The sequence below is a fragment of the Falco rusticolus genome, chromosome 3, assembly GCF_015220075.1.
Source record: "Falco rusticolus isolate bFalRus1 chromosome 3, bFalRus1.pri, whole genome shotgun sequence".
NCBI lineage: Eukaryota > Metazoa > Chordata > Aves > Falconiformes > Falconidae > Falco > Falco rusticolus.
The window spans coordinates 119,479,012-119,500,313 of NC_051189.1; the positions used below are offsets into that span (position 1 = coordinate 119,479,012).

The window sequence follows — 21,302 nt, forward strand, 5'->3', positions numbered from 1 at the left end:
AGCAGAAATTAAAATCCTCAAGCACAGCTTCAGGTGATCAGTGATCTCCTAAATGAGTAAATAGTCTTCATAAATGGATACCTTTCATCACAGCGTGCAAAATAGTTGCTTGCTGAAGTCAGGACATGAGTAAAGGCAGTTTATCTGTAGCTCTTGTAGCTGGCATTGCAGCCAGTGCCAAGATGACTTTCTGTTGCTGTCAGTACATCTGCTCTCAGAAAATAAAACACAAGACAAAACCACAAATTCCAGAGCACAGGGTGGCTTTGGCATCCACTTGATACTCCCCTGTTGCTGTCACATTATTCATAATGAATTATTTTTTGAAGAAACTGGAGACAGAGTGGCAGCCCTGTGATTGCTAGCCTCCAGTCTGCAGAACCTGCCCGTGTGCAGGACTGTTGGGAGGTCAGATCCCAGCCCTTTTGGAAGGTGTCTTACACAGACAGAATGAAATAGCATAAAGTCAGACTGTGCTTGTGCTGGGATTTCTCTTTGACAGGCATATTCTAGCATAAAAGTCATCTTAATATAGAATCACAGAATCATTTAGGTTGGAAAAGGCCTTTGAGATCAAGTCCAGCCGTTGCCCCAGCACTGCTGAGCCCACCACCGGCCCATGTCCCCAGGCACCGCATCTACGTGGCTTTTCAGCACCCCCGGGGATGGTGACACCGCCCCCCCCCCCCATCTCCCTGGGCAGCCTGTGCCAGTGCCTGGCTGCCCCCTCGGTGAAGAAATGTTTCCCAACACCCGATCTGAGCCCCCCGGCGCAGCCTGAGCCCGTTTCCCCTTGTCCTGTCGCTTGTCGGCTGGGAGGAGACCGACCCCCCCTGCCTACACCCTCCTGTCCGGGAGCTGTAGGGAGCGATCAGGCCCCCCGAGCCCCCTCCTCTCCAGGCCGACCCCCCCCAGCCCCCTGCCCGGCTCTGGACACGCTCCAGCCCCTCTGCGTCCCTCTGCCCGTGAGGGGCCCAAACCCTAGCGTCCTTTCCCATCTTTGAGAGACAGGTGAACCCCATCTGTCGCCAGCAGGCCTGGTGCTGTATAAATGGTGCTGACCCATGATCAGAAATCACGAAATGTAGCCTTTGCCACCAGGCCTTGATTCAGGTATTGATCTGTATGATCTGTCGATGACATGCTCCCTCGTTCCCTGTAACTGGCAGGACAGAAGAAAAGGCCGCTTGTGCTCCTGATCCCACGACCAGTCATGTAATATTGTTTCCTGAAGGGCTCTATCATAACAAATCCTTTCCTCTAACAGGAATATCCTACATACACAATCCTGGGCCAAAGTCAGTACCAGACGTGTTACCCGAGTTCTGGCTTTGGAGTCGTAACGCCGTCGGACAGCAGCACGGAGAGTTCTGCGTTAGCAACAACTACGTATCCAACCGAAAAACCAAATGCCATGGTGCCTACGCGGACGGTGCAGAGGCATTCCTCCGGTAACGACTGGATCTTTAACAGGGGGGCTGCAAAATACCTTTGATAAACACTACAGTGTGCAGACATGGGGAAAACTTTTTTCCAGAAGGTGATTGCAGCACCTTTGCGTGTGGGCCTGGACGGGACGTTTGCCTTCCACTATCAGGCTGGTCTCGCTGGTGTGCGGAGTATTATGGTGGGCAGCCAGACTGACCTGCTGGAAGTCTTATACTGCTGCGATTCAGTAGACACCTACCACGTTCTTTGAATGCCCTAGGGAGAGGGGGTTCCAGGGGTGACTTGAAGAGTTGCCAACAGCAGCTCCCTGGGGACTGTAGATTCTGTCATGCTGGGGCTGGGTGTTCACCTGGGCTATCCAGTCTCAATAGCTCCTGCTAGCTCTTTCCCTCCCGCAGCTAGATATTCAGATTACCTGATAGCCACGACATAGCTGCCAGTCCCAGTTATGGGAACCCTCCGGACACTACTCAGGCGTTTTCAAGAGCTGTAGTTCAGCCATCACCTCTCAATGAGTTGGTCCTCGATGTGCCCAGGAGTACATCCTGTCCTTTCTTCTGCATCTTCATGTAAACCATTTTTTGAAATGACAGCTCTTCTGCTGTGCTTTGCATGTGAGTAGATCTGCTTCTGGATAGCAGTAAATTACCTGGCACTTGTCGAGGGAGAAGATTTTTGCTGGTAAGAGAAGAAATGTAGAAAGTGGATTGAAAAGGTTTAATTGACTGTTCTAGAGAAGTCACAACTTTAGCTGGCCTTTTCCACTAATGCCATGTAATGTACCATTTGCAGTGGTGTTGACTAAAATTTCCTTACCAAAAATACAGTTTTCTATACTTAACAAGGACAAGAGCAAAGACGTAGTGTTTCTTCCAGTGTCTTACACAAGAAGTTCTGAAATTCTTATCGCATTGTTGAACAGTTTTAAATCAAAATCTGCTGCCTGTTGTAACTTGGTAGACTGGAAGAAAAAAAAATATAGATTGTCTTCATTTTTGTTGGTGCCCTGGGTCTATCCAGGATGGAGTTAACTTTCTTCATAGCAAGTCTGCTGGTGCTGTGTTTTGGATTCATGGCTAAAGCAGTGTTGATAACACAGGAGCGTTTTGGCTGCTGCTGAAGGATGCTTGTACAGTGTCGAGGCTTTCTCCCCTCCACACCCCCTGCAGCCAGCTTGTGTTCTTGTCCAAGAACCTTGGAAGGTGACACAGTTGGGACAGTTGACCTGAGCTGACTAATGGGACTTCCCATACCATATACTGTCATGTTTAGCAGTAAAAACTGAAGCAAGTGTTTAGCTTCCAGGGTTGCTCTTGCTTGGACGTTGGCTGGGCATCGGCCTGCTTGTGGGAGGTGGCGAGTGATTGCCTTGCAGCACTTTGCCTTCTCCATCTTCCCCATGTCCAGCAGTAGTGCCTGGGCTCTGCCAGCTCCTCAGACTTGTTCAAGAAGCCTGAGAGCAGGGATGGGTGGCTGCCAGTGAGCAAAGCATACAAATCAAGAGTCCTTAACTCAGTGAAGTTCCAGACCTCTCTCACCTTTACCTTATGGATGCTGCAGACGGGGATGACAAACACCGCACTGTGATGCTGTAAATCAAGAAGCATGGTGCTTCAAGCACTTTCCCTCTTTCAGGAAGCAGTTGGCCTCTAGCTGATGTGAGCAACAGCAGATTTACCCATGAGAATTTGTTCTCATTTGATGTTGAAAACCTAAGGAATTGACCTTTTATTTCAAGGCATGGGCCAGGGAGCGGCCCAGTTGTTAATGTTTTCAGTGCTTTTTTCTTAGCTCAAGAATTCTCCAAGTTCACCATTTTGCATTAATTTTCATAGGTATTGTAATGTCTTGTCTTCAAGAGCCAGACTGGATTCAGGCTCTTTCAAGTCTTCTGTGCCCTCAGCCTTCCCACTGCAGTTCTGATCCTATTTCTGAACTGGTCAGGCAGACATCTGGGATGTTAACTCTTCTGCCTGAACTGTTAATAAAGGGTTCAGACAGTATCTCCCATCATGGTCATAATATTCTGCACATCAAAACATGATTTTTTTATTTTATGGTGGTGCTTTCCTTTTTCCCTGGGAAAGGGTGTTCTTACCAGTAGCAGAACAGGCTCTATAATACATCCCCATCAGCCATGGCCACAGTGCTTGGCCAAGTCTCTGTCTCGAGGGCCCAGATCATCCCTGTTGTTCTTTACTAATTCTTGGATAGGCCCATGGACCTGTAGTCTAGGTGAGTCTGCTTCACAGCTAGCACACTGCGGATTTGCGTGCGATTAGCACACTGCAGATAACTGTGCGCTGGCTGCGGTTTAACCGTTTAAGGCTTTACAGTGGCACAGGGGTGAGTAGCCTATGCAGAGGTAGAAACATCATCTGTTGTGTAGTGTTGCTTGACACAAAATACATTTGACTAGTTGTTGTGGTTTAACCCCCGCCAGCAACTAAGTTCCACACAGCTCCCCTGCTCCCCCGCCGTGTCAGGATGAGGGAGGCGATCGGAAGAGTAAAAGCGAGGAAGCTCCTGGGTTGAGATAAAGACAGTTTAGTAAGTAAAGTAAGAGCCACACACACAAGCAAAGCAAAACAAGGAATTAATTCACTGCTTCCCCTGGGCAGGTGTTCAGCCATCCCTGGGAAAGCAGGGCTCTGTCACGCCTAACAGTTACTTAGGAAAACAAACACTGTCACTGCAAGCATCCCCCACCTTCCGCCTTCTTCCCCCAGTTTGTACACTGGGCATGGCGTTCCATGGTCTGGCATATCCCTCTGGGCAGTTGGGGCTGGCTGTCCCAGCTGTGCCCCCTCCCAGCTCCTTGTGCCCCCCCAGCCCTCCCGCTGGCAGGGCCTCAGAAACCCAGAAGTCCATGGCTTAGTATAAACATCACTTAGCAACAACCAAAACCTTCAGTGTGTTATCAAGGTGATTCTCACACCAAATCCAGCGCACACACTGAACCAGCTGCTGAGAAGAAAATTAACTCTCTCCCAGCCGGATGCAGGACACTAGTCCAGGAAATCTGGGAGGGAGAAATGCTTTCCTTTGTACACTCATTCCAGACTGAGGGTTTCTGGTACTCTCTCAAGAAGTATTAATTGAGTAGTAAAGCAGTTCCAGGGTGGTGAGACATCTGAGGGGTTTCAGACCTTAGGATAGAAGGTTCTTTGGCTTTGTACTGCAGGCAGGATGCAGTTAAGTAGCTCAGTCCTGGTGGACTGAATTGAGGAGACAGCTGCTTTGAAGTGATGGGACAAAGAAATCATGTTTTATGTTCTAATAAGGGTTCAACTACTACTGCATCAATAAAGCAAGATAACATCTTACCTTCTGCAAAGGAGGTTTGTGGCCAGATGCTGTAAGCTTTATGCTGGTGTTTGTTTTGAGACATGAGGGGATGATTTCTTTCTTTTAGGAGATGCATCCACAAGTCCTTCGTTATCAAGAGCAACAGCAAGTAAAGAGTTAGATGAGCAGGCAAGAAAAAACATCCCTGGGAAGAACAGGGGGAAGAGGAAAGCAGATACCTCCTCCTCACAGGACAGTGAACTAGAGGTAAGTAGCCATCTTGTTTTCTACAGGTAGCGCTGCAGAGCAGTGGTGGTGGTAAAAGTCCTCCTCTCTTTCTTTCACTCTTTCTCCATGGAAATGGAAGGGGATCATCGAATGGCTTGGGTTGAAAGGGACATTTGAAGGTCATCTGGTCCAACCCCCCTGCAGTGAGCAGGGACATCTTCAACTACATCAGGTTGTGCAGAGCCCCGTCCAGCCTGACCTTGGACATTTCCAGGGTTGGGCCATCTACAGCCTCTATAGGCAACCTGTTGCAGTGTCTCACCACCGTCATCATAAAAAATTTCTTCCTTACATCTAGTGAAAATCTGCCTTTTTTAGTTTAAAACCATTACTCCCTGTCCTGTCACAACAGGCCCTACTAAAAAATTTGTCCCCATCTTTCGTATAAGCCCCCTGTAAGTATTGAAAGGCCATAATAAGGTCTCCCCAGCGCCTTCTCTTCTCCAGGCTGAACAACCCAAACTTTCTTAGCCTTTCCTTACAGGAGAGGTGTTCCATCCCTTTGATTTTTTGTGGCCCTCCTCTGGACCAGCTCCAGGAGGTCCATGTCTTTCCTGTGCTGAGATGTTATTTGGGAAATTCCCGTGACCCATGCTGTCTGAGAACTGGCCCAAATGAGTTCTTCAGTGGTCCTTGACAAGCATCACCTACACGCATCTTGAAATCATAGTGGCGTCAGTGGAGGAGAGATCTGGATGTCTAGTACCTTCTCCTGCTTGGAGCAGGGCTGTCCCCAGTACTGAAACCATGGCTTTGTTTGGCTGAGTCTTGAGAACCTCCAAGGCTGGAGATTCTAGATCTGTCTAGTGATCTGTCCCAGGACTACTACATCGACCTGGGGAAGGAGGTTGTCTCTCTCCAGCTGGACTCTTCCAAGCTGCAAATTTTTCCTTCTTTTTCCATGGCAATTTTCCTTCTGCCACTAATGAAAAGAATTTGTCTCCATCTTTGCAGCTCCCTTTCAACTAGTTGTGGTCTGCTATTAGATCCCCCTTGGTCTCCTCTTTGCTACGATAAACCATCACAGCTCCCTCAGCCTCTCCTCTGGGCCACTGACCGTCTCGACAGCCTTTTGCTGGCCCCTCTCGTTCCCTCACGTACCTCTGGAACTGGGGATGTAATCTGGGGTGACCTTCCCAGTGCTGAGCAGGGTGAGACAGCACCTTCCTTCAACCAGCGAGGCACACAGTGTTCAGCATGCAGGTCGTCTTACCCCAGGGAGGGTGCTGCTGGCTCATACTGTGCCCGCTGTCCCCTCCAGCTCCTTCCAGCCTGGGCCGATACGAGAGGTTGTTCTACCCCACGTGCAGAATCTGCAGTGAGTGACATTCTTCTAGTCCCTGTTGGCCCAGTTCTCAAGTTTATCAAAGTCCTTCTGTACTGAAGCTCTGCTACTTCTCGTGGCAGCCAGTCCCCCTTTTTCATCAGAGCAAAGGTGTCTGACAAACGCCCAGGTCATTTACCTGGTGCTCTCCAGATCACAGACAGTAAACTTTTACCCTGGCAGGGCTCTAAAATTCATTAGCACTTCATAAAAGCAAGAGAAGCTTTTCAAATAGTTTGAGCAAGAAGGCCTTACTCTGAGTGTGTAGTCACACTGTAGCAGTATAGAAACTCAGAAACTCCACTGCATAAACTGAAATAATTTAATAATATGTTCAGCCTGTAAGATGGATATTGTCATTCATATCTGTTAAAAGCATACTGCAACTCACCACAAAGTTAACCCTAAAACTTGCTCCTTTATTGTAGCTCAGCGCTTGGAGTGTTTCTGCTCTAAACTGTTTTATTCTCTGTGCAGCGAGTGTTTCTCTGGGACCTGGATGAGACCATCATAATCTTCCATTCACTTCTCACAGGGTCTTATGCTCAAAAATATGGCAAGGTAATACTGTCTTTTCTGTGGAAGAAGAACCGTATTTGTCATGCAGAATTAAATGTTGATCTTTGGAAAAGGAATACAAAATTATATTTTGGTTTAAATGTATAAGGTGATACTTTTGAGTTGTTGGCAGTTTGGGGTGGGGAAAGGACACTAAATTTGGCTTTATACAGAACTAGGATATGGACATCACAAACGCCTTTCAACAATACAAGTCTTAAAATCTCAAACTGGTTTTTGTCATCGTTAGGAATTATTGAGGTCATAGCACATTGTGAAAGAAAGTATTTTTTATCCTTCAAAATACTGAAGATTTTTGAATGTTTATTTGCGTTACCTCTGAAAATGTATCAGTCCCTGCTGTGCAGTACTGAAGTGTTTTGTTACATTTTGGGTCAGTGTATTACCAGAATGTGGGTGTGGTTTGTTTTTTTTAATGGAGTTATGTAAAATATTAGGGCAATTGTAATTCACAACACTGAATGCAGGTGGAATTATGTCAGTCTTGATATACAGTGGAAGCTGCGATGTAACTGATGAAAGATTTATCACAATTTACTTCTGCCTTTAACCACAGTGAATTTACATTTTCCTTTTTTTGTTTTACCAGGATCCAACCCTAGTGATTGGCTCAGGTCTGTCAATGGAGGAGATGATTTTTGAAGTAGCTGATACTCACTTGTTTTTCAATGACTTGGAGGTACATGGCAAACGTTCTCGAAAGGCAAAACTCCGCATTACCTGGTCGGGATGATGGTGCACCATTTGTGAGGGCTGTTGTGCTTCAGAGCCGCTTGATGCCAAAAAATAACAGTCTGCCAGAGCTAAGTGGTTCTAAGCACAGCCGCGTCAGAGGTGTGCTCACTTACCTGAGACAGGCATTCGGCAGGCTTCTAGTGTCATGAGCTCTCGTAGCAATCTGATGGGTTTCTGCTTGAACCTGTATAGATAACAAGAGTGATGTGGGCTTTGTCTTATATTTGCATTCTGAACTGGTAAACTTTGCTTTCACTGGTCCTGTTTTGAAATGGAGACCAGAGATGTGGAGAACAAAGTGGCCTGACCTCGAGCGTGTCAGTTCTCAGGGGCTTTGACTAAGTCAAGGACAGGAAACAACTTGTGCATCTCAGCCGGTGCCTCAGTGGGTTGCACTGGCCATGTAACAGCTGTGAAGGACACGCTTCCAGAGACAGGCGTGCTGCGCAGCTGCAGGTCCCACAGCACCTGCCCTTCTTCTTTCCTGCAAGCTGTCTCTGCCGCTCTGCCGTTCCCATCCTGCCTCAAGAACTTCTGATCAGCTCCCATCCTCTTTCACGTGCAGTACTCTTCACCAAATTAAATACATCTCACTGTTGTGCACCACTTCCACTGAAGTTGAATATAAATCTTTGCTTTAATCATGGCAATGCCCTGTGCTGTGCACTGATGAATTATCACGTAGGAATGGAGGCAGTAATGCGACCTATACAGGAAGACGTGAAGTTATGCCAGAATCTGGAACTAAATGGTAGGAAGTAGCAAATCTGATTCATTTCTTCTTTGAGATGAGTCCACAAATATGAATTCATGAACCTAACTTGCAGAATTTACAGAACTAGTTTGAAGCTTAGTAAGGCTGAATAAGAACAGTGAATCTTTTGAATAAGAACTGTGAATAGAAGAAGAATTGTAGGTGCATCACTGCTGCACATTGTGGGAAAACAAGAAGGTTTTGTTGATGCAAATACAAACTTAAATGAAGTTTCCATTTGTGGCTGTGACTGCTTGCTGCTGTGAACTTTGCAAAGGTGGTAATGACAGTTACCTCCCTGTCCCAGAAAAAAACAAACCACCAAAACCCCACCAAATACAGTCTCCTGTGCTGGAAAGGTAGTCATTGGTATGTTACACATACTTGCTGTAGTTGTTGGTTTAGTAGCAGCAGTAGGAAATTCTTGAAATGGGGAAAAATAATTTCTTGTCCTAAGGTATTTGCAATTTATCTCTGGGTTAAATTAGCTGTACTAACTACCAGAGTCTTGGCAGTGTCACCATGCTGATGCTTCACTCCAGGGCTTGTGCTGTGGCTCTCCAGTAACAGAATTAACCATGAGCTCTGTTCATGAAATGGAATATCAATACCTGACCAGATAATGTAGTTTTGGGGTATATTTGGTTTTGTTTGGCTTGTTGTTGTGAAATGGAAAAAGAGTTTCAGATGGTGAGTGAGCTTTGAGTCCAACCTGTTTAGTGAGTGTCGAAGATCCTTTTTTGCAGGTAACTCTAAATGTCATGGACACATGCTGCTTTCAGACTTTTCTGGTATTCAAATCCCAGTCTCGGCAAGGACCTGTTGGCGCTGAGAAGTAAAACCTAGGAGTGGGAGACAAAGCTGATGGAAGCTATGTATAGCTTTGCAGAGGCAGTATGGCATGGCTTGTTGCTGTTGGGAATTGTGAGGGGATTGTTTTGTGTCACACTTTCTTTAATCTGCAAATTTCAGTATGTTTCTGGATTACAACAGCGTGACTTTAATTTTTTTCTTAAACAGGAGTGTGACCAGGTACACATAGAAGATGTGGCATCTGATGACAATGGCCAAGATTTAAGGTGGTGTACTCATGGATGCATGAAGTGTATAGCTCATGTAATCTGTTTTTTGTGGGGACTTCAAACCCAGATGGGGTTGAGGGATGGAGGTCAGCATTGTGCAAGGTATGAAACTTGGCAAATGCTGTTTGTTTGCTGGGTGGTTATTTCTTTGAAGACCTACAAAACATGAAGACATTTGGAATTACAATGTGAATTATGTTGTCCACTGCTAAATATTGCTTGTGTGCTCAATGATATGATGGATGCAGAACGAGCACTCCAGACTTCATGATCTTGACCTTTAAAAGTCTCCCTGTGGTTTGCATCCGTCTGTGATCTGATTGTGCACTGTCAGGCAGGGTGAGGGTAAGTTTTCTGCTTGCAATTAATGAACTGAACTGTCTCATGGAAAGGTCTATGAAGTGCCTGTCAGGGAGAAATAATATGGGGAAGGTGGTGAAGCGGGACCTGCTTCCTGCTGGTAAAGCAGCTCATCTGCCTGGGGAGCTGCAGCTGTGATGTGAAGACAACAGACTTTATGTTTGGAAGATACTGTGTGGGGTTTATCACTGCGGGATGGGAAAGGGGTTAGGGGGAAGGATGCTCTGTATCGCAGAGGAGGGAGCAGTCAAAAGAGCAAAGGAAGGTTTTATAGTGGAGGGTGTGAAAGAGGAGTTGAATCTGCATTTCAGTACAGCACTTCAGAACGGGCAGCAAATGTAGTTGGGTGTCAAGAGTACGTTGCCCGTAGAAGTCGGTCTCTGCTGTCGGGGTGCGGTGGTGGTTGTGCAGAGTTCCTCTCCGAGGTGCTTTTCTAGCTGCTGCCAGAGCTGAAATCTGCAACCCTGCCAGAAAAACTGCAGTGGTTCTGCTGTTACGGCACATGTAACAGATCTGCTTTTCTGAAATAGCAACTACAATTTCTCCACGGATGGCTTCAGTGGCTCAGGAAGTAATGCGAATCACAGCTCGTCAGTCGGAGTCCAGGGTGGAGTGGACTGGATGAGAAAACTGGCCTTCCGCTACCGCAGGGTACGAGAGATCTACGACAAATACAAAACTAATGTCGGAGGTGAGCGTTCATCTGCACTGATGTTTATCTGAGCACTAAACAGTTTGTGGTGCCAGACCCTGGCCTTTCTCAGGGCTTTTGCTTTCCTGAATGTTTGGGTATGAAAAGTAACCGTTCTGCTAGTGCTAAATGGGATCAAACCTCCATGGAATTTGAGAGGGTATGTCTTCCAAAACTGAACAGCGTGCCAGTGCAGTCTGTGAGTTACCATGTAGATAGAGGTGGTCAGTCCAATCCTGTATCTAAGAGAAAATTCAGGTGCAGCGTCCCTTTGTAATTTTGTATGAAAGGCTGCCTGTCAGTCTGCTTAGAACAGGCCTAAATTAATTGTCTGTCATGCTGCTTAGGAGATCTTTTCACTTATGTCTTCACAAAATCTTTCTTTTATCATGCCATTGTCAAGAAATACAGCGTTCACCCTTTTGGCCATCGTGCTCATAGTCTGACATGACATCTGTTCACAAAGTCACTTAAAATCTTCTCGATTTGCTTCCCTTCCAATGCCAAAGTAGTAATAACGATGCAAACCACAGATATCAAATGTAGATAGATTTTCTGTTTAGTCTGAATCTTGGCATTGCCATCCCTGGGAAAGGGGGGGTGCTGCTGGAGCAGTTCACCTGGCAGGGTGACTCAGCCTGGTGGGTTGTGGGTTTTGGTACCATTTGCCTTATACAAAAAAAAAATCCGAAACACAACTTGATAGAACATTTCCTTGAACATATTTTTTAAGAACCAGGTATTCAAAACTATGACTATCAGCCTTAAAAATCCCATCAGTGTTAAGTCTGCCTTTCAATATGCTGCAGTAACCTTATTCAGACCGTTATTCCGTATTTTGCATGTGGGAAACCTGGATGCAAAGTTTTTCAGGACTTGTCCACATGGTAAAGCAGTTGTCAGCACAGCCCACAGTGGGTCCCTCCGTGGCCTCATTGTCAGCGGACTGGTGTACTTCAGGGCTGGAGTGAGGTGGAGGGTTTATGTCCTGGTTGGAAATTGGGTGGAGAGAGGTTCAGACTTGAGGCGCTCCTTTCATTTTGTATTTACTGATGGGAGCAGGTTTGAGTGTATGGGCTCCATTTCTGGCTGCTTTTAATTCAAAACTGGATACTTTGAGAAAATGGTATCTAAAAGGGATAAAAAATACAGTGATAAAGAAATTAAAAAGGATATCTAAAAAGGATTAAAGTGGAAGAGGTCCTTGGGAAGTAGGAGGTCAGAGAGGGTGATTGCAGGAGTTCCTTCCCCTGCTGCCTGTCACCTCGGACAACACCTACTGCTGCGAGTGCTTTGTACAAGAGAAGTGCGTTTAGTAACAAATATCCTGAGAAATGGTTTGAAATATCCTGAGAAATGGTTTGAAATATCCTGAGAAATGGTTTGAAATATCCTGAGAAATGGTTTGAAATAAACAGAGAAAATTATCTACCCAGTTCCCCACAGTCAGTGTCACAGATGGGTGTCTGGCGTCACCTGTGTCGCTGGAAGCAGGTTTCTCCTGTTGGCTCAAAACAGTCTCAGCTTTCAAATGCCTTCAGTACCGTGTTATTTATTGCAGAACAGGCAGCTGTTAAACTGAGTGATAAACTCTGTGTTAGACTTGCCAACTCAGCTGGGAAAACTTCTTGTGTTGCTTGCCTTCCAGGCCTTCTTAGCCCGCAGAAGAGGGAAGCTCTGCAGCGACTAAGGACCGATATAGAAGTGCTAACAGATTCCTGGCTGGAAACGGCATTAAAGTCCCTGCTACTCATACAGTCCAGGTATGGAAACTGGAAATGTATATATTGCTTTCTCAGCCCTTTCTCTCACGTAGATTTGCACGCAGTGCTGTGTTGCAGCAGTCTCCATATGTAATAGGACTGCTGTTTGTTACAAGTACCGAGAAGCAAAGCGAATGAGTGCAGGAACTCCACTCCTGAGCACCATTTGGGATTTTTCTGCTGCAATATCTGTTGTTAGAAAGGTCCCCTTAATAGGACTGGGCTCACAAAATTGCATTTCTGCCAGAGAGTTTCGGTTCAAAACAAAAAGCAAACAAAAATCACAAATCAAAAGTCTTGGCCTAGAAAGCCTCCTGAAGGCAGGACAACAAAGCATGTGGCACTTTGGAAAGCTGAGCAAGCTGCCCAGAGTAGCCCTCAGCACCACTGACCGTATGTGTTTTCTTCTTTTAGAAAAAACTGTGTGAACATCCTGATCACGACCACCCAGCTGGTGCCCGCTCTTGCCAAAGTTCTCCTGTATGGATTGGGCGAAGTGTTTCCCATTGAAAATATTTATAGTGCTACAAAAATAGGTAAGGGGTTGTGCTGCGTACCTGGCACTGAGGTGTCTGCTATGGGTTACCTGGGATTTTTATACAGGAAACAATTTCTGCAGCTGAGCAGCCCCGTGGCGGCTGTCATCCAGCTGGCCGTGTGACAGCAGTGGCTCCTGGCCTCACAGCTGAACTGGGTGTTAGCCCCTTCCCATTAAGACAAGGATGTGTTTCTGTACTGGGAAGAAGGGACCTATTCAGGCTTTTGTTACTCTCTGCCTAAGGCTCATTACAGTGGGATTGTCTTTCGGCAGGTAAAGAGAGCTGTTTTGAGAGGATCGTGTCACGATTTGGAAAGAAAGTCACCTATGTGGTAATTGGAGATGGGCGTGACGAAGAGGTTGCAGCTAAGCAGGTGGGTTTCTGACTCTGCAGGGGTGGAATGTGGTCGATGCACAGGGAAGTTGCTGCAGCAGTCTTTTTATGCAGGGACACTTTTTCAGGGCTGAACTCTTCAGGCTGGGGCAGCCAGGGGGAAATTGGCCTGAGATGCAAGAGATCTTTCACCGCATTAAGATGGGAAGTTTTCTGGCTCTTGGGGGTTTCAAGTTTCTGTTTTACTGTTGTTTAGGTTTGCATATAACATTGTCCCTGTAAAACAGTATCTTGATGTAGCATGTCTTGATCATAGCATGCAGCTATCAGTTAGGATAGTGCAGTTTGTCAGCAGCACAGAGGGAGTCAGGACTTGGTTCTGTCAAGCAGTGATAAACTCTGTGTTAGACTTGCCAGCTCAGCTGGGAAAACTGCTGGTGACGATCAGATCAATACACAGCATCTACTACTAGTCTGAATTACAAACAAGGAGCAAACAGTTTGATTTATTTGGACAGGCTTGAACAGGTTGTTCAGCCATGCTAATTAAAGGCAGCAAAATGCAGAGATGACTGTCAGGACATTGCCTCTGCAGGCTTCGTGCTGTCTGCCATGTGCCAGTTGGCATCTACACAGGTTCCCTGGGAGCCCTGGAAAGGCTTTCCTGGGTGAAGCAGCAGCTCACGGCCGAGTGCTGAGGTTTGCCATCAGGAGCGTGCAAAGCAGCTGATAGTGCCAGTGTCCGTCGTAAACAGATGTGCAGATAAGATAGGCTTCAGATACTGATGTGCATCCAGCCAAGGTCCTTCCTGAACGTGGTGTGCTCAGACAGTGCTGTCAAAACCAGTGTTGCACAACCCTACAGGTGTACCTTGACTGCTTCGACCTAGCTGTTAAATCATTCTGATAAACCTGGCTCTTCTGTTACAGCACAACATGCCTTTCTGGAGGATCACAAATCATGCAGACCTCGTGTCCCTTCACCAAGCCCTCGAGTTAGACTTCCTGTAAGAAGTTGGAGCAAAGGCATGACTGCAGCTCCTGCAAGCCCTCTCCATCGCTGGGGAGGCAGAAATCTCATACATTTGGGGACTCACTTTTCAGCGTGATGAAGAAAACATATCTAATGCAACCTGTACCGTAGAACATGACACCAGGTCATTTCCTCAGGAGCACAGGCCCTGCCAAGTACAAAGGTGTCCTATAAAGATGCTCTAGACTCAGTAGAGCTAGAGCTTGTCTGAAGAAGAGACTTGCAGAAGCCAGCTGAATTCCTCTAGCAGGTAGCCTCCGGGTGTGATACAACAGCAGAAGTATTTGTAAGACTCTTCTCCTTTCTATTCAGCTTAGTTGTAGAATCCAAGTAAACACAAAACCTTATTTTTATAGAAAAGTACTGATGGCAGAGCTGAACCTCCCTTGTTTCGCAAAGCCAAAAAGAGCTATGGTTTTTTTCATAGGAAATATTAATGAAAATGTCAAAAATACCTCTATTGCTATGAAATGTGTCCTCTCTCCTTCCCTGGGTGTTCAAAGCAGTTAATTTATTACAATGTCCTTATGTTATTTCCTCAACATGGGAATACTGGAAAATAGATAAGGGAATGTTTCTGGGATACATGGTTCCTTGTACAGGTGTTGGTGTTCTGAGTTGATCCTGGTGGCTTCTAGTCAATGTGTGCACAAGCCCTGTTAACAAGCAGGAGATCATTGGATTTCAGCTACCCGTGACCCAGACTGTAGATCCCACAGATTTTTCCCTGTAAAGGAAAACAGAACTGCCAATGAACGTTAGATACAGCACAACACTATTGCAGACTGCTCAGATGTGAACAGAGTCCTCTTCTGGAGTTGGAATAATCTGAGAGAACTAAATCCTCATGAATGTTACAAAGAAGGGTTATGGTTATTAACCTTCACCTCTACTTTCCTGACTCCATTTGTGAGAGTAAGTTCCTTTTAGTAGAATCAGATTCAATTTTCTTGTATTCTTCTTTGCATTAGCCTAACTACATAGTTAGAAACAAAACCCTTGTTAAGAGGGACTTAATTTTCTAAGACACTGTGACTTGGCAGCCTGGAGCACACTGGCCTTGTAAGTGATGGTTATGCTGATTTTTTTCTGCTACTGTCTCGGAAAAAAAGGCTGGAGTTGGTGACCTGCAGTACCACTAGCCAGAAGTAGCCAGCTGGAGACTGGGGGCTGGCACGGGGTGTCGGGTTTGTGCCAGGTCAGGCTGTGTTCAGTGGTATCTGCCTCCTCCCTGTACCCCAGCGGCACCACATCAGCAGGTGCCTGGGGTTTCTGCACAAAGGACAGATGTCTGCTGTGCCCCACCGCCTCTGCTGCGCCTACTGAGCCAGACGCCGCAGCTGCACCCACACCCCTCCAGATCTGTGGTCTCCAGCACAGTGTCACCTGTCTGGGACCCACAGGGGACTGGTCTGAAAGCATGTCACTTCAGGGAGGACGCTGACCCACTCAGGCTGTGCCCACAGAAGCAGGTGATGTTTGCCACATTCCTTTTGTGGCATTAATTACCGGGGAATGATTTCCATCAGTGCTGGGGGAGCTGCTGGGCCAGGTCAGCACACGCTGAGCTGTGCCCCAGGACTGCCTGTTCCTGGGCCAGCTCGTCACCACCGTGGAGCAGAAGGTGCCTAGAGCAAGGGCTGCGGACTCGCAGAGCTCAGGGACTGGACATGGAGGTCTGTTTCACATGTTCCTAGCTCCAGTTTTGCTTTTAAAAGAAAAAAAACGAAGTCAGAGGAGATTCTCCAAGGTGGTCACAGGAGTCAGGGGTGGTCTGCTTTCTGTTCAGCTGCTCGTGGCTGCTGGCCCGGCAGAGCCCCTGGAGCGAGCTGGGGACGTGCTGCCTGGTGCTTGTGGGGTTGAAGAGAAGCAGGAGCCTACAGGGGATGCTCTCCCACGTGCTGCATACGCAAGGCAGAGAGCTCAGGTGTGTTAGTGGGTGATCCCACACAGCCGGTGCAGCGCGTGTAGGTGTGTGTTGATGTTCCACAGCAGCGTGGGCCCCATGCAGAGCAGGGAGAGATGCTATAGGGCTCCTGCTGGGTCCATAAAGAGACCAGTTCATCTGTGGTCCCTGTGAAGCATCACTACTGCATCAGCCGAGCAGATCTGGTGGGACATGAGCCAGGCCGAGAAGCAGCCCCGTCGCTCCCAGAGTGTGAAATGTTGCCAGAAGATCAGGACTTGGGTGCAATCACAGAAGAGCCTGTGCTGGATCCTGACCATCTCTCTGCGGGTCCCCAGTGCGTCCAAAAGTCTCCTGTCAGCAGGCTTGGGATATGTCCCAGCTGGTGAAGCAGCCCATTTGGAGCACATCTCGTACTGTGGCTGGCTGAGCTTTGGGATCAAAACCTGTGCCTTAACCTCCTGCCATCCGGCGCGGCTGAGCGGCCCCTCCGCTTGCCCAGCATCCAAAGGGAGCTGGCAGGAGAGCCAGGCTGGCCCGCGCTGGGAGGTGGGACGTGTTTTGCCCAGGCACTCGCAGCGAGTGCTGGACCCAAGGTACCAAGCAGCCCTGCCGCTGACTGGCTTTGCTTTGTGTTTGTTTACTTTAAAATGTTTTAAGGAAATTTTAAGATATCGGAAAAATTCTAGCTGAGTGTGGAACTCTCGCAGCCAGTGACATTTCATACTGATATTTATACTATGTTTGCTTGAATGTATGTAAAGTACTTTTATAATAGGAGGTTGATGGTACATTTCTGTGTTTTATGTTTAATAAAGGTTGACCTGGCTATTTTATTTTTTCTTCTGCTGGCTGAATTTAAGACTTTTCCTGTCTCTCATGTGGTGGGAACAACATCTTTATCCAAGCATTGATTTTTCTTCTGTCTCTGTGTTTTCCCGTTACCCCTGACTGGCTGTAGCTGAACTGGTGACAAACCCACCTGGGTGCTGCCAGCCTCCCCTCCAGCTCCACTGCAGAGGGTTTAAAAACCCCCCAGATCCACCGGTGCGTGCTGCCTGCGGGAGCCTTGGGGGAAGATGTCTGTGCTGGCGCTCAGGAAAGCAGCAGGACCTGTGGAGCCCTGGCAGTGGGAGAGGGGTCCTGGGCACCACACAGCCTCTGCCTGTTCATGGTCTGTAATGGGAACTGTCCTATGAACTGGAGAAAAAAAAAAAATAAAGTCTATTTTCTATAGTCGCTGCTTCAGCCTGTTCTCTGACACCTCTGCGGTCAGTCCCTGGCCCCCGTGATGGCCTCGGGGGCTTCGGGAGCCGCTGCCCAGGGTGTGGCAGAGGGGAAAGGCAGGAAGGGACCTGGGAAATGCCAGAAGCAACATTCCTCGTTCCTGCCCGAAGAGAATCCACACTGGGACCAACTTCCCTGTCGCTGAAGGGGCAAAGCCCCCACCTGCCCTGACCCTGCACCATCCCACAGCACCCTCCCCAGGGTGGCGACGTGCCACCGCTCTGCCCGCGTTCTCCCAGCGCAGATCTCCCATGGGAGCGCCCTCCCTGAACATAGTCCTAACAGGTGATCTTTGACCTTAAGAGCAAAAATCAAAGGAGAAGGAAAATCCTGGCTGGAAACAGAAAACTCAGATTGCTGCTTCCAAGGGGGGGAACAAGCTCTTCCCCCACCAGCACCCACCTGCCTGGGCAGCAACAGTGGCAGCAGGCACAGGAGAGGCCACAGACAGAAAAAAACCATTGCTCTTTTTTGGGTGAGTTTTTCTTTTTGGAAAAAGCTAATAATAAATAACAAAAGAAGCTGACATGGCAGGGCAGCCACAATATGGTGGACCCCCCCACAAACATTGTGGCTCTCCCGAGGGGCACAGCCACAGGAGCCCTGTGACCTGCTGGGTGCTTGCACGTTACCCTTGGTTTCTGCCAGGTCCCTCCACCGCCCAAAACAACAGCCCGGGGGGTCAGGACCAGGAGCAGGACCAACGTCTGCCTCCCTGGCAGGTCACTCTGGAGGAGCCGGCCTCAGACAGCAGACTCTGTGGCAGCAGCCCCATTCAGCAAGCGCTGCCCTGCCCCCCGGGGAGAGGGGGAGCTGGGTCTGGGCCAGCCACCACATCCGCCTGTTCACCAGGCCTGGTACCGAGAGCGAGCGAAACTCCGGCCCATCACCCCTCCCGTGGGCATCCACCTCATCGCAGCCACCTTCTTGCCACGCCTGCCTGTTGGGGTGCAGCCACCTGTAGTAGGTGACCCTCAGCGCCAGCCCCAGCAAGTAGCAGGGCAGGGCAGCAGAGACCACTGGGATGAGGAACGAGTGCTCGTCAGAGGGGGAGCGGCACCAGAGCCAGGACAGGGCCAGCAGCGTGCTGTCCACCAGTATGAAGCCGTGATAGATGATGCTGCGGTACAGCGTCCTCCCCTGCGCCACGTTGAACCAGCTGAAGTAGAGGATCACGGCCACCATGGCTCGGTAGAGCTTCTCGGGACCTGGTGACTCCATGAAGTCTGTGCCCTGCAGGCTGACCCAGATGAACATCACCAGCCACACGAGCGAGAAGTGGACAGCCACGCCATAGGGCAAGAGCAGGGCAAAGAGGGTGACCACAAGGATGCGGGGGCAGATGAGGAAGAAGTTCCACAGGAAGTAGACAACGGAGGAGCCCAGGCTCAGCTCGTACTTGTCCCGCAAGAAGGAGCGCAGGGACTGGTGGTAGTCCAGTAGAGACCAGGTCACACACAGGAGCGCGGTGCAGATCCCCAGCCCTGCAAACACAGTGGTGGAGATGCTGAGGGCAGATTGAGGGGGCCCAGCTCAGCTTAAACCTCCCCCTGCCCAGCACTGCTAAAACGAGCTTCCCACCACCTCGCAAAGCAGCTGCTTTGGGGGGGTCAGAGCCTCAGCACCTACGTCTCTCCCCCCACCTTCCGCGCTCCCTGAGGTGGAGGCTGGTGCCTGGCCTTGCCCAAGGGATGGGGAAGAGGTGACAGGACCAAGTGGCACAGAGGTCCCCCAGCTCCAACCCTCCCACCCCAAGCCCAGCACAGTCCACTGAGGCATGCGATTATGAAGATGATGAGGGGACAGGAGCATTTCGCTCACGGGAAAAGGCGAGGGGGCTCGGCCTGTTCATCCTGGAGAAGGGAAGACTGAGAGGGGATCTTACAAACGCATACAGATACCTTACGGGCGAGTGTTAAGGGGACGGGGCCAGGCTCTTTTCTGTAGTGTCCAGAGACAGAACAAGGGGCAACAGGCACAAACGGAAACACAAGAAGTTCCCTCTGAATATGAGGAAGAACTTCTTTACCTTGAGGGTGGCGGAGCGTTGGAACAGGCTGCCCAGAGAGGTCGTGGAGTCTCCCTCTCTGGGGACATTCAAAACCCCCCTGGATGCAACTCCAACCACTCTAGGGAGCCTGCTCCAGCAGGGGTCGGGCTGGGTGACCTCCCCAGGTCCCTTCCAGCCCCGGCCAGTCTGTGATGCTGTAAGGACAGGACAGGTGTCTGCTCTCCTACATGTCATATCGAGGGAAGGAGTGACATGGGAACCTCAAGCAAGGACAGATGAACAGTGTCCTGCTGGGTCCTGCAGCCCCCAGACAGCCCGTCTGGTCTGTCCCATCCAACCTGCTCTGACCTCCAGCCCACGCCCTCCAGCCCCCTCACCCTGGGAGGGCTCTGCCTTGTTTGTCCGCAGGATCACATAGAGGAGCAGGATGAGCTGTGGGGTGTTCTCCAGGAAAGTCTCAAAGAGGCGCAGCATGCTGATGTCATGGGAGAGGAAGGCCATGCGGCTCTGCTCCTCCTCCTCCTCCGCCTTCTCCCAGCACACCTTCCAGCCCACCTTCAGAGCATGGAGGCACCTGTGTGGGGACCAGGTGGTGGGGGAGGGGCTGGGTGGCACCGCAGCCCCCCCGCAGCCCCCAGGCTGCCCTGGCAGGACAGCTTCAAACGCTCCCATCCCTGCTCAGATTGCTGCTGCCCGAGCCAGGCCCCGCAGCCCCACGCGATGCTCCACGCTGGGTGAAGTTCAAGTGTCAGGCTGACTTCTCGAACTTCAAGTGACACCAAGTGTCACCCTGGGCAGAAACTGGCTCTTTCCTTCCCCGGAGCGGAGGCACAACCCAGCCGGGCGCTGCCCACCCAGCCAGGAGGCCCAAGGATGAGCCAAGGTTTCAGGGCTCCGACACCCAGCCCCAGTCTGGCGAGGTGGCCGGAGCTGTGGGAGGCAGGTGGGGAGCTGGGGGGACACAGGCCACCCCCCCCACACACACATCCCCCGGTCCCAACCCAGGGCTGGGCCGAGCCACTCTGCCCAGGGAGCCCCCGAACATCGAACACTTGGGGGGGGGGGCACGGGGGGTCCCGTCCTGCCCATCCCCGGCCTTCGGGATGCCCAAGGGCAGCGGCAGCCGCAGTGAGTCGGGGCCCTGACTCCTCGCAGGAGCAAGGGGAGGGGGCAGCCCGGCACCGGGGGGGGGGGGGGGGGGGGCGGCGGGGCGGAGGGACCGGGAAGGGGGACGCCGGGGCAGGGGGGGGCTGAGGCGAGGCACCAGGGATGCCCGGGGGGAAGCTGTACCTGAAGAGGATGCCGAGCTGGAGAACGTGGAGGGCGGCAAGCAGCCCGGGGGGCACGTCGGGCCGCAGGGCGGGCGGGTCGGAGCGCAGCCAGAGCCAGCTGCAGGCCTGGGTGGCGACCGAGGCGGCGGCCAGCAGCGCCAGCGCCAGCGCGGCCCAGCCGGGCTGCCCGCCCCGCGCGTACCCCGCTGCCACCCACCCGTCGGCGCACACGTCCAGCGCCGCCGCCACCGTCCCCGCCGCCGCCAGCGCCAGCTGCAGCGGCCCGAACCGCGGCGGGGCGGCCCGCGCCGCCATCAGCACCGCCGCCCCGCCCCCGGGCGCGCCCCGGCCCCGCCCCGCGCGAACGCCCCGCCCTCCCGCGGCCCCGCCCCCGGCCGCGTGCCCAGCCCGAGCGGCTCTGCCCCGGGCACCGGCCCCGCCGCAGCCCGTACCGGCTGCAGACCCGCCGGGGCGCCGCTCCCAGCACGGCTCCGCGCTGCCCTGCGCGCTCCTGCTCGGCCGCATCAGGCCCCGGGGAGAGCGCCCGGCCCCCTCCCCAGCCACCGCCCGCTCCTGCCGTGCCTCACGCCCCCTGCCCCAAGGGCAGCA

The 21,302-nt window shown here is 50.5% G+C and overlaps 2 protein-coding genes across 14 annotated transcripts in view; one reads left to right on the forward strand and one right to left on the reverse strand.

Annotated features, from left to right (window-relative positions):
- The window catches only part of EYA3 (EYA transcriptional coactivator and phosphatase 3), a 59,355-nt gene extending 42,395 nt beyond the window's left edge, over positions 1–16,960 (forward strand). For 8 of the 13 annotated variants that reach the window (XM_037378718.1, XM_037378719.1, XM_037378720.1 and 5 more), the window contains 10 exons: positions 1,268–1,451; positions 4,865–5,004; positions 6,827–6,910; positions 7,518–7,607; positions 9,438–9,601; positions 10,390–10,550; positions 12,199–12,313; positions 12,728–12,849; positions 13,125–13,225; positions 14,116–16,960. In XM_037378718.1, the coding sequence (XP_037234615.1) occupies positions 1,268–1,451; positions 4,865–5,004; positions 6,827–6,910; positions 7,518–7,607; positions 9,438–9,601; positions 10,390–10,550; positions 12,199–12,313; positions 12,728–12,849; positions 13,125–13,225; positions 14,116–14,196 (1,242 nt within the window). In that variant the 3' untranslated portion in view covers positions 14,197–16,960. The remainder of the gene's footprint in view (positions 1–1,267; positions 1,452–4,864; positions 5,005–6,826; positions 6,911–7,517; positions 7,608–9,437; positions 9,602–10,389; positions 10,551–12,198; positions 12,314–12,727; positions 12,850–13,124; positions 13,226–14,115) is intronic. The other 5 variants (XM_037378722.1, XM_037378727.1, XM_037378721.1 and 2 more) reach the window with 1 other exon arrangement.
- Positions 16,961–17,877: 917 nt separating this feature from the next.
- On the reverse strand, positions 17,878–21,008 carry XKR8 (XK related 8). Its single transcript, XM_037382001.1, is given in 4 exon segments — positions 17,878–18,211; positions 18,213–18,895; positions 19,800–19,996; positions 20,713–21,008. Coding segments are annotated over 4 exon segments (1,233 nt in total). The 3' UTR covers positions 17,878–18,154.
- Positions 21,009–21,302: the final 294 nt, after the last annotated feature.